This window comes from Rhyacophila brunnea, unplaced genomic scaffold, assembly GCF_057557595.1.
Source record: "Rhyacophila brunnea isolate RB1 unplaced genomic scaffold, BYU_Rbru_1.0 scaffold_15, whole genome shotgun sequence".
NCBI classification, from domain to species: domain Eukaryota; kingdom Metazoa; phylum Arthropoda; class Insecta; order Trichoptera; family Rhyacophilidae; genus Rhyacophila; species Rhyacophila brunnea.
The window spans coordinates 21,064,886-21,081,554 of record NW_028232806.1 but is presented as its reverse complement, the minus strand read 5'-3'; the positions used below and the strand labels follow the sequence as shown (position 1 = coordinate 21,081,554).

The following is a 16,669-nucleotide window of genomic DNA, read 5'->3' as shown; positions in this document are numbered from 1 at the left end:
ACGCCTAATTCTATTACATTGGAGTATTATGGTCCCACCACAGATTGATTGATATTAACAAAAATGATTTCAAGTTCAGCTGATTTTATTTCTTTAACCGGTTCTATGTCTTCTGCAAGTTAGTTTTCTGGTTCTATGAGGCCATGATCGACAGGCCGCACATCAAAATTTTGTCCGACTTTTCAAATCACTAGCCCACTATTATACTACTCTTTAATAATGAAAAATGCTTATTTAATTTTAGCGAACGCTTCAATTCAGATCCAGCGTGCACAAACATATCAGTCCATTATTGGGTTCGGTGGAGCTTTCACTGACGCGGCAGGAATCAATATTAAATCACTCAGTGTAAAAGCTCAACGTAAATTAATGCAGTAAGTTTACAAAGTTATTGAGAATAAGCATAAAAATTTACACACGATTTATCCCTATCATGCATTTGGAAAAGGGGTGCTTATAAGACGTTCATACGAGCTATCGCTACGTGAGTAAACCGTTTCTGCTCCAAGACAAAGCTTGTTGAATTTCACAGTGAAGAAGTTCTCAGGAATTCACCCAACTCATTAGGTCCATACACCCTGGAGGCAAACACAAAATATCCATATATAAATATATAAAAGTCAAATGATGTTTGTTTGATTTACTTTTTCTACTTGGGCCCAACCGACATCTGTGTACAAAAAAATACAAAGTTTATTTGTTTAATTTACTTTAACTGCCAGAACGAACAATACAAATTCATTCTAGAAAATTTGAATTTTTACGCACCCGTTAATCACATGCGTGGCTGGCAGCCATGACATATTTTGGGTGAAAGCTGTTTCCTCATGTCAGGCTCACCAGGCACCAATAGCGAGATGTAGATATTTTTGGCGATCCATTATATATTCTGTTTTTTAAATTCTATTTTATTGTTTAATTTGTATTTTTTGAACTATTGTTGTTTTTTTATTTTATTTCTTTTGTATAAAACTATTTTTGCTTTCTTTTTTTTTCTCCATCTTGTTTTTTCTTTAACTGATTACTTGTAATTTTTATTCTAAATTTCATGTTGTGAACGTCCTGAATTAATAATTTGTTATGTACTCAACGTGTCTTTTTCAAATAAATAAATAAACCCTAAATCACAAAATATCAAGTTTGCACAATGTGCAAGAAAATATTCTAATATATTGATAGGGTTCAATGCCAAATGCATTTTTTCTGACGTTCTATGTTTAAAATAATAACATTTTTAGAAAAAAATGACATACTGAATATTCCTAAGCTCTCAGATCCATTTCTACTCTCAAAGATACTCGACATTCTAAATGTTCAACCTTTACGCTGCACATTTGCCTTTACGTAGCTCTTGAAATGTTTAATATTTTCTTTTCGACCATGTCCGATCCTAATAGGATCATATGGGCCCCCACAGAGTGGAGATTTGTATTAACAGATTTTATTTTTACGAGAAATGGATGTCAGCCACTTTTGCTCAACCTATTAGGTCCATACTCTGACTCATACACAAATTGAAAAACAATATGTGTACTTGCCAGACCCAGGATTCGAACCTGGAACCCTCGACACTATAGACCGGAGCTTAAGCCACGCGGCTATCGTGTATGTAATGTAATGTAATGTTTAATATAATATGTATAATAAATGAAGGTAGGCACCAATTAATTCCTTAATTATTACTAACCGATGTCGTCGATCACTCCATTGTGTAGTTTTTATAACGTACTTAGACTTGCTAATACATAATCTAATAAACTATTTCTTTTATTCCACTAATAACACACAAGATTTAAGAATGTTACATTCTATAATATTGTACATACATCATTTGAAAACATCTCATCCATGTACACACTAGAAAAAATCATTTTGTAGATATAATTAAGGAATTAATAATTGATACCTAACTTAATTTAATAGACCTTCTAAAACCGATAGCCAACATTATAACGCAATTCGATAAGCATTTCATGTAACAACTACTAGTTTAAATCATCGTAATTTATCGTAATTGGAAAAACATATTGGCGCGAATCCAGCAGATACAGGTTCAAGTCCCGTTGGGTGTTGTATATTTTTTTCTACAAAACGATATTCTCTAATGTGTATAAATATGCGTGAGAAGTTTTCAAATGATGTACCTATATTCAATATAAGTATAGAATGTTATATTCTCAAATCTTGTCGTCAGCTGAATGCAGAACTATTCTAACTTACATTTGAAATTTTTGAGGAGAGAGTTTTTTGAAACAACTTACTGAAATTATTTATTATCTTTATGTATAAATGGATGCATCATATTTTAGAAGGATTATTGATGAAAAAAATGGTGCACACACTTGTCCATATAAATAATAAATAACTGAAGTAGGCTGTTTCAAAAAACTCTTCTGCAAAATATTTCAAATGTGAGTTAGAATAGTTCCGCATTCAGCTGACGTTGTGTCTTATTCGTTGAATAAAAGAAATAATTTATTAGACTATGCAATTGCTAGTATTTTTTGAGAAAATGCAACATTTTGCGTTCTGTATTTGCCTATATATATTTTTATACTTACTTATATTTTTTTTGATGGTTTAATTTTTTATTTCAAGTTGAACGATTTCCTGTAATAAGCTAATTCTAAAGCTGTCTTGCATATTGTGCAAGTATTTAATGAAAAAAATTCAATTAAAACTCAATGATAACCTATAGTTACTTTATCTTTTTTCAGCTCATACTTTAGTGAAAACGGCTTGGAATACAACATGGGAAGAGTACCGATTGGAGGATGTGACTTCTCAATATATCCTTACGCTTACAATATGAAACCAGAAAATGATGCGAAACTCTCAAATTTTTCACTCACAATAGAAGATTTTGTACTTAAGGTTAGTACTTAGTTGGTAACATTGAACTAGAGATAACTTTCTACCTTCTCATCTCATTTAATTATTATAGTGAAAGAACTTAAAATCGAAATTGCGCAGATTAGGATGTCTTCTACTGCGCACGAATTACAGAGTGTAGATTAAATTATTGATTCTATTAATATTTTCGGCTGCTCTTACATAAAGCCTATTGCATCGTTTTTTCTCACTCAACGTCGCTATAATAACGTATTATTTTCTGTCAAAACTATCACGATTATGTGGTATGTTTTTAGGTTGAAAAAATTCAGTAAAGTTGCCTTCAATTATGTATGGAGCATAGATCTGTTGAAAATTCGGTATCTCTTACCATGCCATTGTCGTGATCGAGCACAATTTATTCAGTAGGTATTGTGAATTGAAAATTCTTTACTTTAGTAAAATTTCTGTAAGTATAGAAAAACTTCATCCGTTTACTTCACTTAATCTATGTCTTCAATATTTACATAAAATGTGTTGAACTATTCAAAAATTTATTTGCAATCTTCCAGCCTTGAAATTTGATTTATCAATAGTATCTATAAAAACAAATATCAAAGAAATAAAAAACTATCAAAAGATAAATAATTTACAATTTACTTAACTGAGCTAAGTGAATAAAAAATATCCATTACTTCAATTATTGCTTAAGCTTGTATGTATATAAAACTAAATTATTCACTAGTACAAAAACTTTCCAAGAGTTTGGAGTAATTCTCATGTAATTTGTATATTCAAAATTGATTGCCGATCTGTTGGTGGAAAACTGAAACTTACTCGGATCATAATATTATTATAATAAATTTAATTAAAAAAAGACCGTTTGTATCAATAAATCAACAACAAGAGCTAGACCACTCGCCCGATAAGAAAAGATGTGTGTTCGAATTTTACTCGATCAATGGTATTTTTTATAGTTTTTTTTTAATATGTATGTTTCTATGGCTTTTCTAGTATATTGTTGTATTTTTGAATACACTTTGAAACACGTTTAGATAAAAGATTAATTTACTTCTTTCAGTCACTTTCATTTTATTATTCTTTATAATTAAAATTAGCAATTATTTATTCACAGTCATAATAAGCATCTAGCAACTAAGCTTAACTTCAAATATTGGATTAATTTTAATCAATATAGGTACTTAAGGCATGTCAATACATAATATTATTTATGTTAACAATCAAATAGGTATAAAATGAAAACAGCTTAAGATAAGGAAAGATAAATCCATAATTATGTTGTGAAGTGTCATGATGTAAATGGTATTAATAGTATGATCTATCTTAAGTCTGTTATTTTAATAGTAAAGTAATTGATCTGTTTCTTTTTCCACCTTTTAAATATTATTTTGTTTGATAATATTATTATAATCGATAATAACTCGGCCAGATAATGTGTACATAATAATATATTATAGTATAATATGCATACAAATAGCGAATGTCATAAAAAATACATAGAAAAATAAATCATATTAAATGGTAGTTTAGTACAGTGCTCCGCAACTGGTGTGCCGCGAGACGATGCTAGGAGTGCCGCGGTGCAATAGCCAAATTTTCGTACATGGCTGGTAATATATTTGAGCACCTGCATGAACTTTATAAAACAATGCAAGGTCAGAATGAAAATATATTGACGTGCTCTGATAAATTAGAAGAAGTCAAAAATAAAATGGAACTTTGGCAGAAGGAGTTAAGACAAGGATCTCTACAAATGTTCCAAAGGAACTACCAAACCACCATTGAAAACAAGCAATTAATTTTGGATCCGTCTCAAAACATTTATCAAAAGAACTTTCATCAGTACTTTCATACAATAAATGCGACAGGATACGAAAACCTTTTGCAACCAATGCCGAAAATTCTATAGAAGCGCTTTTTCTATAAATTCGAGAGGAATTTGTTGAATTGATAAACGACGGGACGCTAAAACTGAAGTTCCCCGATGTTCCATTGGCTATTTTCTGGATTTCGGTTAATAAAAAATATCCTCGGATTTCCGACAAGGCTATCGCAGTTCAGCTCCCATTTTCGAGTTAAAAAAAGTCGCCCGCGGCGCTATTTTACTACGTTAGTAAGTATTAATATTTTGAAACATGTGATTGTAGGACATGATTTATTATGATTGTATCAATACTCGACAAATAATTATACCTAACCCGACAACTAACCATAAATATATAAATAAAATATAACCATACAAAAAATCGCTAAACATAAAATTAATACCATTAATTTTACCTCGAACACTATTTGAAAAACGCTATTTTATTAGAGTACCACACTGTCTTTAACCTTGGCGATAGGTAGGGGAGCCCGCCAAAGATCTTGGGCTGGGGTCTGGGAATTCTGGGAAGACCTTTGGTGTGCCATGGGTTGGAAAAGGTTGCGGAGCACTGGTTTAGTATATACTATTTATTCGAAATATACATAATTTGAAACGACCTCATAACTATTAAAACTATTAAAAAATCTCTTTTTTACCGAACGGGACTTGAACCCACGGCGAGAAGCTTCACTACCCAATTAAGCTACCAGCTCATACATAATTTTCAAAACAACGGTATTATCGGCTATGGTGTTACTTCAGATTATCAAATAACTTTTCTAATATTTTTAAATCAATTTTGGTACTTAGAATTTGCTAATAATTATTAATTAGATTGTTTATTTTATTCGAGACTGAATAATACATCAGATTTAAGAATGTAACATTCATATATATTTTGAGACAACCTTAGACAATGTCAAAAAAAATCTTGAAATTTTGTTTTGTTTCTGTGGATATTTCCATGTTATTATCAACACCATGCTGCCGTACGAGTGAATAAAATAATATGACAAAGGAGATAAGAATAACAGATTTATTTATCTAATTTAAAGATACCGTTCATCCAAGAGGCCATGGCGCTGGCCACAGATCAAATTTTACTAACAACTGCCGCATGGTCACCACCAATATGGATGAAAACAAATGATAACTTCGGAGGAGAAAGTAGATTGCATCCGCATTACTATCAAACTTGGGCTGATTATCATTTGAAGTAAGAGACATGTCGATCTCTATTCCATAAATACTCGTATTATAGAATGTATCATTCATTTGAAATTGCTTTCATTAACAAACTGTATTATTCTTAATTTGATTTTGTGTAAATAAAATTTTATTTATAAACTTACAGTTCTCTGCAGTGGACAAAATGTTTTGACAAAATAGTGTTTATTCACAGATGCCACTACTGAATTATAATAATATTAAACATTAAAATATGGTCGATTAGAAGAGTAATATGCACATTAAAGGGTTACCATCATGTACAGTCGAACTTGGTTATTACGATCACGGAAATAGCGAGATCTCGGATGAAATGAGGAAATATTCTTTAAAATTTTAGTTTATGATTGTCTTCATACAATTATTCACTTTTATAACGAGCTACTTCTCGGCTATACCAAGCAAAACTGTTAATGTGTCGATCGTTGAAAAACAACATTTTAAACCCTAAGCAATAAAATCCGACCGGGCAGTTAGCTAGACCGATGCCGCCGGGATCGGATTACGTTTATGACACTAGTTAAGTGTCTAAGAACCTAATTGGTGTTTTCGCCGTCAACATTGAAAAAGTATCCACGCATATGGTTGAAATTGCATGTAAAAAATCCAAACTTTGTGAAGTCAGTAGGTAACTACCAGCGCCGGTGGCTCAGCACTTTATTACAATAAACAGTTTATGAATGCCGTGCTTGTTTCGGGGATTTTTACGATGGTTTTCAGATTTTTTATGTTCTATGCTTAAAACGCGAAAAATGTTATATAACAATATAACGAGTAATGCTTATAACGAGCAAATTCAGTCGGTCCCATCTTCCTCGTGATAACCAAATTCGACTGTATTTAAGGGTTAATATCTTTTACAGATTTTTACAACATTATGCAAAGAATGGAATTTCTATTTGGGCGATGAGCACAGGAAACGAGCCTATCGATGGGGTAATCCCATTCATCGGTTTTAATAGTCTTGGTTGGATGCCTACCGAACAGGTGAGTTGATTCCCTAATCTTTTACGTAGAATACGTCTTTGAAATCGGTCCCATATGGAGAACCATCCAGGTGTTACGAAATTTGTAGCACCTTTTTTTAGTAATAACTCAGCAACTAATCAACGGATATCTACAAGTCATATCTCGTTGGAAAGTCGATGGTCCAAAGTTATTAACAGAATACAGAGCACATTCGTACAAATGAGGGGCATGTCGGGAGGAAGGTGTAAGATAAGCCCAAAGTGTTTCTAGACATATTCTACATTCAAACATGCTACCCAAGCTATTACCTAATTTTATTCATGCATTACGGTATAAAAATATGAACATACAATCTTGATTATACAGATGGAATAACTACGCGCTAATAGCGAAGGGTTAAGGTAGGCTTTTAATATCCGCCATAAATAATGCACATTAAACTTTGTTAGTCATATATATTTGTTTTTATGGCGGATCTTAACAGTCTACCTCCACCCAGGGCTCAAAATGGACCGGAGAGCACCGGAGCGCCGTTCCGGTTCATGAAATCCCCAAAATTATCGCTCCGTCTCGTGGGAAAAATAATTTGACCATCTGAGCTTACTATGCCACATAAGAAAAAAATCTAACAAACGTATTTTTATAAATTTAGATAACTGTGTTAATATTTTCAGAAAACTATTGAGCGCTCCGGTTCGTAAAATTTTCCATTTCGAGCACTGCCTCCACCCTTCGCCACTACTACGCGCTGACACTTTTTGTCACTTCGGATTGTTGATATGACTATATACAATAGAATTGAAAACCACTGAAGCATTATTATAATGTTAAATTTGTAATGTCCCAGATGTCTGTTTTCTTGTATCCACACTCAGAACCAGATGCAGATTTCACATTATACAGTTGATGATGCAAGTCTCAATTTCTACACACAAACTGTTCACAAATTCATTTAAAAGAGCTTGTGATCAAGGCCGACTCATCCTTTTCAATTGTCTTTACAATCAGATGTGAATCTTGGCCGCTCTACAAGAAGGTTTTGATGGGAGAATAATGGATCTTAGCCCATTGCTTAACGTACTAGATCCATGTATAGCATTCAAACACACATAGAAAAGCAATGTGTCAATTTTCCAAATGCAGTTAGATAATACATAATATATTTCTGTCTATTTTGAAATAATTTTTGAAGATGCTACGAGTATCATTGCAATAAAAATGCTCTATCATTTCATTAAATTTGTTTGTTATTTCTTAGGCAACATGGCTTGTTAACCATTTGGGACCAACCATTAAAAATTCTGAATTTTCAAACATCCAACTCCTGGCTTTGGATGACCAAAGGTTCAACCTTCCATGGTGGCTACAATATGTGAGTATTTTTATCTTTCATATATTATTTTATTTTGTCTTCATAACTATTATTAGAGGATTGAAATTATAGACATCTTCTCACAATCTAATATACTAACAAACTATTATTTTTATTTAACGAATAATAAATTCACAAGATTTGAGAATGGAACATTATTTTTATTGAACATACATAATTTGAATAGGTACACCTCAGACATATTATAGACATTCAGACTCGTGCTTTGGCACATTGGCACGCAAATCCAGTGGATACGTTTTGACTTCCATCGGGCGTCATATTTTTTTCAACGATTTCTTCTATTAGGTATATTTATATATCTGATGTGTTTTCGAATTATGTATGTTCAATATAAATAATATGACATTCTCAAATCTTGTCAATTATTTATTAGTGCATAAACATAATTTATATGTTAAACATAAACTGATTGATCAAATTATAAGTTTCTTCTTGGTGTACCTAATTGATAGATAAATAATACTAAATACCTATGTATTGTTACAAATTAATACTTTGTTAATCTTTTTAAGATGGCGAAAGTGGACAAAGCAATGGATTATGTTGACGGAATCGCTACACATTGGTATTGGGATGACATCATACCCGTTGACAGTGTTGACAGAACAAGACAAATGTTTCCAGATAAATTTTTAATATCCACAGAAGCCTGTATTGGTAAATATACTTGATTAATAAATAATTTTATTTATTAAGGGGGATCCTATATGCCAACAGAGAAAGCGGAAAAATACGAAGCTTGCAATTTGATTTTTTTTTTTTTGATAATTTACAATTTCAACTGTATTAATTAGTAAATATGTATCTGAAAACATTAAAAAGATTTTTTAAGTCAAAGGTAAACTTACAATTGTAAAAAAATGTGAATTTGTCACATATTTGGTACATAGGTTACGTTATTATTACATTGTTTTTATAGTTATATTTATTATTAAAATTTAGTTTATTAAGTTTTCAATTTTTCACCGTTTAATAATAATAAATAAAAAGGATTTCAAGCTATACACATTTATATGGAGCATTCACTTTAATTAACATTACAATATACTTACCTACCTACTTTATTAATTGGATTTGTTTAGGTGATAAGCCATGGCAGCTTGAAAAGGTTGAACTTGGATCCTGGTCAAGGGCTGAGAGTTATATTAAAGACATAATGGAGGTATGAAACATTGTTTTACAACATAAGTTCCCCACAATTTATTAAGTATTATAAACTGACCATTAAAAGTTTCCAATGTCCCATAATAATTGAGAATCAGATGTTAAAAATGAAATCAAACTTTTGATAATTGGCAGAAAACTGTAACCAAATAGATGTTTCTAGAAAATTAAAATATTTATAACTTTAACACTACCGAAGCTTAACAGGTAGACAACCTTCACTCAATGGCAACTTGTTATGGTCGGTCAATATAATATGTAATCTTTTAGTAAGTACACTTGAGCTTCGAGTTGCGTCGTTTTTGAATTGCGTCGCTAAAATATTTTTTATTCGAGTTGCGTTGTCAACTAAAAAAATGGTTTATTTTAAATTAAATTAGATTTTATTTATGTAAATATATATACCTACATCGAACTTGGTTATTACGAGGAAGATGGGACCGACTGAATTTGATCGTTATAAGCATTACTCGTTATATAACATTTTTCGCGGCGCGTTCTATTTAAGCATAGAACTTAAAGATCTGAAAACCATCCTAAAAATCCCCGAAACAAGCATGGCATTAGTAAACTACAAAAGAAGTTGTTTATTGTAATTAAGTGCTGAGCCGCCGGAAATGTTGTTTCTAAACGATCGACACATTAACAGTTTTGCTCGGTATACCATATAAGTAGCTCGTTATAAAAGTAAATAAATGTATGGAGAAAATCATCTCATTACATCCGAGATCTAGCTATTTCCGTGATCGTAATAACCAAGTTCGACTGTATGTACTACTGATATATTTTAAAGAAATGGTATTTTTTTTTTCTTTCCTAATGTTTTCTAAAGAAAAAGTTTTTTGTTTTTTAAAAGGTATGAATAATTGCTAATTTATGTTAATATTTTTTGTTTACTTAATTATTATTGCAATAAACATTCTATCTAATTCCTAATCAGTAAATAACTTATTTTTCATTCTTATTTCAATGTATCCAAAAAGGAATTTCGAGTTGAGTCGTTTCTAGATGTGTCGCTTTCTTTTCGACGTAACTCGAGGCTCTAGTCACTAGAGTCTAGTGTACAGTGTTGTATTTAGATAGCATTACTTAGAATTTCAAGAAGAATAATATACTTCACAAAAATAATTCAGATAACCCTCCATTATTGCAACCCCGGCGAGAGCAAATTCGTTATATTGCAATCGATTTTTACCACTTATTTTGACATGTGCCACATTCAAGGAATCATGCGCGTACAATGAGATTATATGATAGCTATTACTATTATTAGCAATTTTTACATGACAGGCTGAGCTGGGTAAACTACAGTGTGACTTTTGTTTCGAATCTTCTACGTCACCACGGTCGTTTCTGGAATTAAAACTCGCCCTCTGCACTTACTTTCCTTGCTATTACATTTCCCGCGCCCATAATTCAGTGTGTATTCGATATCGTGTGGAGTTTTATTAACATTAAAATACCTAAGCCTTTGTGGAAATAGACAAAGAGAATTATGTGTATTGTGAGGAGGAGAAACAGAAAATAAAGCTTTTAATTCCTCTCAAAATTGTGCCAGAGATAGAATATCTGCTATGACAAGTCAACATGAAAAGACCATGAAATGTAATAATATCAGCACGCAAAAACCACGTGACATAACAGTGTCAGCACATGCAACGCTGTGATTTAGAAGATTTGATATACAAGTCACGCTGTACGTAGATTCTTTTGCAACACGGAATAAAATGAACGTTATTTTTCTGTTTATTACAAAGTTATATTACTTTTAGTTTATTGTGACCGTGTCCAAAATGTATTCCCTGCGATCAACTGTCAGGGTTACTTGTATTGTTACTAACCAGCTGTCTGTTTAAGTGTTTTTTTAATATTCATTCTTAGGTGATGAATCATTATTATACTGGCTGGATTGACTGGAATCTTGCGCTCAACAAGCAAGGCGGGCCAAACTGGTTCAACAATTTTGTGGACTCTACCATTATCGTGATGCCTGAAAATGATGAGTTCTTGAAGCAGCCCATCTTTTATGCCCTGGGACATTTCAGCAAATTCATACCGCGGGGCTCCAAAAGAGTATCTGTGGATAGTTTGGAGGGAAAAATTGATAATGTTGCCTTCTTAAGACCTGATGAAGGAATCGTCGTGGTTATGTATAATCCGTAAGCTACTATTTTTTTTTTAAATTTTTAATTTAATCTTTTCTTTGCCATCTATGACTATTTTGTATTGATACTTTCGCATTTCTAAACCAAAATAATATTGCAAGATGGTGACATATTAGTGTTACTATTTTTGTATAGATATCAGTAATTGGAAAAATAGAAACAGGCTTCAAGATTGAAGTAAATTTATCCAATCAATTGAAGGACTAAAAATTAAATGTAAGTACCTACATCAAATATGTACAAATTTAATGTTGTATAAGATCATTATAACATGTTATTTATTTTTCAGAACTGCAAACAATAAACTCATTACGATAGAAGAGGATGGAAAAGGATCAATTGAAATTACAGCACCAGCACGATCTGTCCAAAGTGTTGTTTATTGGTAAAAAATCCAAATGAATGTATTATGATAAATTAGTATTTATACAAGAAGGAGATACTGTTACAACATTACCACCGATAGCTTAAGTGTGTGTCAACACTAACATAACTATGCCCTAAATATTAAGACTTTACCATACCTGTAAATAACTAAACCTAAATTAACTTTTCATGCTTTATTACGATTTGTGGAGATTGTGTTAATTTTAGATTATTTTTTTTGTAAAAGATCATTATAACTAGGAAAATTAATACTTACATCAATCTCTCTAATACTTTGCGACCTCCTCTAAATGTTATCCGTGTGGTCTTCTTCTTTTTTTCTTCAATGTTTTTTGCTCGTTGCAGAGGCCATTCCCTTGAGATAATAGACAGATAATAGCAACAGATGGACACTATTGCTCTTAGAGCAGTAATTTTGTATGTCGCATCACAACAGATCCGGTCGAGAGTAGGGAATCCAATCCCGAGCCAAAATTCTGATTCCGGGATTACAATTTAACAATCCCGGGATTGGCATTTTTTCCATTGTTAATATAAAATTTTTATATTTAGAAATAACATTGATAAAATCGGTCAAAAATAAATCTAGTATAATTTATACTATTTAAGACATTTATTGTTAATATAGTATACGTTCAATCTTGGAAATACATAAGTTTAATGGAGTAAATAATATTGTAATATAAATAATAATGTGAATTATGAGATTGCTGTTTCTGATAGTAAAGACTTAATGAATGGGTTAGCGAGATTTAAAATAGTAAAGAAAAGCATGGTGTACGTATGGCCTTTCCGCTTCATAAATCTAATTAGTCAGCCAAATATGAAACTGCCGTAAAACGTATGAGATCATGGTTGAATTATTTTGTTAATAGTGCGAAGCATTGTTTTTTCCAATCTTTTCCATTTTTATTAATTTATGTGAAAAAATAAAATGAATCGGCAACTTACACATGGGTATAAATCAAACTTCATTCAAACTCAGTTTATTTCTAATGTAGTTATTTGTTAAGTATTTCTTGTGTTATATTTTCATTTTTATTTTCCATAAAAATTGATAAAAAAAATCAATCAATGTTTATCAATCCCGGGATTCATAGGTATCGAAAATAGCTCGGGATCCCGGGATCCCGGGATTGGAATCCCTAGTCGAGAGTGACACTTCATTTCTATGAAATACTCTCGCCTGTTGTATATATAGTGGTCGAAATCTAGCTTCAGGTAACCTAACCCAATAGTACACTTTACTGTAATCTGTCTTGAGAATGGCCTTAGCAACAATAAAGAACTATCGATGAAAAAAAATCACAGAGTGATAGCTTATTAAAATCCAAATAACATAAAACTGAGCATGGCAGTCTCAAGCAAGATGTGAATCATATTATCAGTCATCCTTTTTTTTTACTTGACTATAAGCGATGTCTTTTTTTTTAAATTTATTGAAAAATACTTAATTATAAAAACCTGTTTTTATTTTATGTTATGAGTACTTACTTAATTGTTTTTATTTTATACACCTACTTATTTCAGAACTTAAACCTAAACATAGATTAATTTTGTGAAATCCACCAGTTCTCTAAAAAAAATAGACTAGTTTTATACAGAGATAATCTAGGGTCCCTTGTCACAAATACTAATAACACAAGCGATGAAATAAATTGCCGGATCAACCTCGCCTACAGGTGCTATTTTGATCTCCAAATGGTTCTGAAGAACAAGGTACTCTCAAGTAAAGCCAAAACAATGTATAAATCAGAATCGTAGGCACACAGCAAATAGGATGAGAGAAATATGGATATCTTATAGAGGAATCTTTGGGGCTGTTAAAGAAAATATAATTTGAAGGTTAAGGTACAGCGAGGAGCTGTATACTCTTTATGAGGGCAAAAAGATCACATAGCGTTTGAAAATGTGCTGGATTGGCACTGTGCATAGAATGCCGGAGGAGTTACTAGCAAGGAGAGGGTCGGCGCTGGATCGTCCATCATGGAGGAAGTTTTTGAAGGAGGCCATGACCAGCCAAGGGTTGTAGTCCCATAAATAATGATACAGAGATAGGCGTAGTATACACCTTTTAATGATACTTTTATTTGCCTGACTCAAAGGTGGTATGGTACAATAAATTACTGTCACGGATCTGTACATCAGATTTACAATAAATTTTAAAAGTATGAGAACTGCATAATTATCGAATTATTTTTAATAATAGTCAATATAAAACTGCTTTATCAATGGTGTATTTGAATTTATGCACATACCATAAATACAATTTACCTAGAATTTGTACAACACCACTTAAATTGCAAGTTGAAAGTATTGCAACACTGTGTCAGTTAAGGCACATACAAAAGAAATGACAAACTAATTTCAATAGTATGAATAACATTGCTAGTTTTTCGTATTTGCATAGATAATTAACGCTCAATACAATTTTACTTTGTCGGAAATAAGTAGACAATATAGTAAATACTATATACATATACCTACTTTACTTCGGTTTACAATACATAGTCATTTCACATCTATAAAGTTATACCACACGAGCACTAAGTATCACACTCTTGGATGGCATGTGAAGCTTCTTTTCATGAAACACAGAAATGACCGGTTGCAAAGGGTGAAGGTAGGGTATTAAGATCCGACATAAATAGTGCACACTAAACTTTGTCAGTCAAACGTATTTGTTTTCATTGAACTAAGACTGCAATATTATGTAAAATAGATAGAATTTGTTGGTTTTTTTTAAATTCAATTAAACCCTGCCAAATCCAAGCCATAGTAGATAATAATACATATTATTCGTTTACCTATAACATATCTAAAATTATGCCATTAAACCATACACCGTTTATAGATAGAAGAATATTTTTTATTCATTTTAGTTTAGTATAGGCAGAGCATAATGAACACCTGACAGCATACCTAAACTATCATGGTTCGGTTTAGGCGGGTGACACGAACAAAAACGCCGACCTTCAGTTAGGGTTTATGGCAGAGTATGGTTTAACGACATAACTATACAAATCTAGCCTTGTAGTTAATTCTACTTCTCAATAGCCGTGCGACAACCTCACGACAAGGTACAAACAGAATATATAAGTCCCATGGTCCTAAACTATGGAAGAAGCAGGGAAGAAATGGTCGAAAAAGACCATGAACAGGTAACCAGTAGCGTAATCGTTTAGTATTAGGAAGTAAAATGTATGTTGTTAACCTTTTCTTTGTAAATGTAATAAAATTTTACGTAAAAAAATTTCGCCTCGGAGAATCGAGACTGCTCAAGTGTAATTGGAACGCTGTGACCACAGGCCTCGAAATGACACGTCGCGTAGATTTGGCGCGATCTAATTTGGAAATAATTTCCGGGAAATCTCCATTAAACTTAGAAAATAAGTTATGAGGGAGATTGTTTACGTAAAATTTAGCAAGTACATGCTTCAATAACTTTTATAGCTATAATGGAAGTGTGTGAAAATTGGAAAAGAAAATTGAATATTTATAAATTTATATACTGTATAATTGTGAATATAGAATTTTAATATTAATTTTATCGATACAAAATAGAAGCTAACTACCGTTATAAAAATATTGTAAACGCGTATCTATATCTATAGACGCGTAATTATAATTATAGATTTTGTTAATGCTATAACTCGCTAACCATTATGAATATTGTAAAAGTAATAATTGGAAAAACTTGAGATTCTGGTATAGATGGGTTTCTACCCATAAACAGTAATAAATCTTAATTGCCTCCTAAGTAATAAAAGAATCAAAAATCACAACTAAAAATACGAATTATCACCTAACCTTGAACTTTAACTGAATTCTGTTCGACTAGAATTTACGGCCCAGCTGTGTTGAGTTGCCAGATAAAAATAGATTCAAGGTTACGTTTAGATTACTATGGAAAAGCCACTATTAAAGACTAAATAAATTTGTAGTCGCTTGTAATTAACATCTTGTTAGGATTAAGCATTTATATATCTAAGTTGAAATGTTAAGTATAATATTATAGTATTTTCACGTAATAATGTTCGTCCGAAAGGTAAATATCGAATGAAACGTTTTCTGCGGGACCAAATAGTTTTATTAAAACTTAGTAAAATTCTATTGGCCTAAAAAGGCCAAGAGTGGTGGAAAGGACTAGTACGTGGGTGTCAACCTTTCGTTTTGACGTTTTAAATTTAAAGACTGCCATCCCCTTATCTAGTACACGAGTACCTATTCCAATACCTCGTTGGAAAGCTAAAAACTTTCCCCTTCGTTTGAACACGAAAAATCGTATAAAATCAACTATTTTGATGACGTCACCGTAGCTACGCATTTAAGGGACTTGTTCTAGAGGGTGCTTGAAACACACCTATTGAAACTTTATTTTGTGAAAATAAGGTAGAGTAATTTTAACCCGATTTAATTGGAAGATATCTCTATTAGAAAGTTGCCAGGAACGGGAGATATACGTAAATTTATCCCGTGAGAGAAAGATATACATCTGCTATCCCTTACGGACTGTTTCCTGTTAAACCTCTATCCAGAGGGTATAAAAGGTGACATCCTTTTTCCGTAAAATCATTAGTTTCTACACTCTTCACCGGCGATCTTCAGTAAGCAGCAGACCTCTCTGCGAGCTTGTGGGAC

The 16,669-nt window shown here is 32.0% G+C and overlaps 1 protein-coding gene across 1 annotated transcript in view; it reads left to right on the top strand.

The window, feature by feature from the left end:
- The window catches only part of LOC147075031 (lysosomal acid glucosylceramidase-like), a 33,283-nt gene extending 19,763 nt beyond the window's left edge, over positions 1-13,520 (top strand). The window contains exons 5-13 of the mRNA XM_085942777.1: positions 245-374; positions 2,718-2,874; positions 5,776-5,936; positions 6,811-6,934; positions 8,175-8,288; positions 8,825-8,969; positions 9,395-9,474; positions 11,358-11,635; positions 11,931-13,520. Of these exons, the coding sequence (XP_085798903.1) occupies positions 245-374; positions 2,718-2,874; positions 5,776-5,936; positions 6,811-6,934; positions 8,175-8,288; positions 8,825-8,969; positions 9,395-9,474; positions 11,358-11,635; positions 11,931-12,030 (1,289 nt within the window). The 3' untranslated portion in view covers positions 12,031-13,520. The remainder of the gene's footprint in view (positions 1-244; positions 375-2,717; positions 2,875-5,775; positions 5,937-6,810; positions 6,935-8,174; positions 8,289-8,824; positions 8,970-9,394; positions 9,475-11,357; positions 11,636-11,930) is intronic.
- Positions 13,521-16,669: the final 3,149 nt, after the last annotated feature.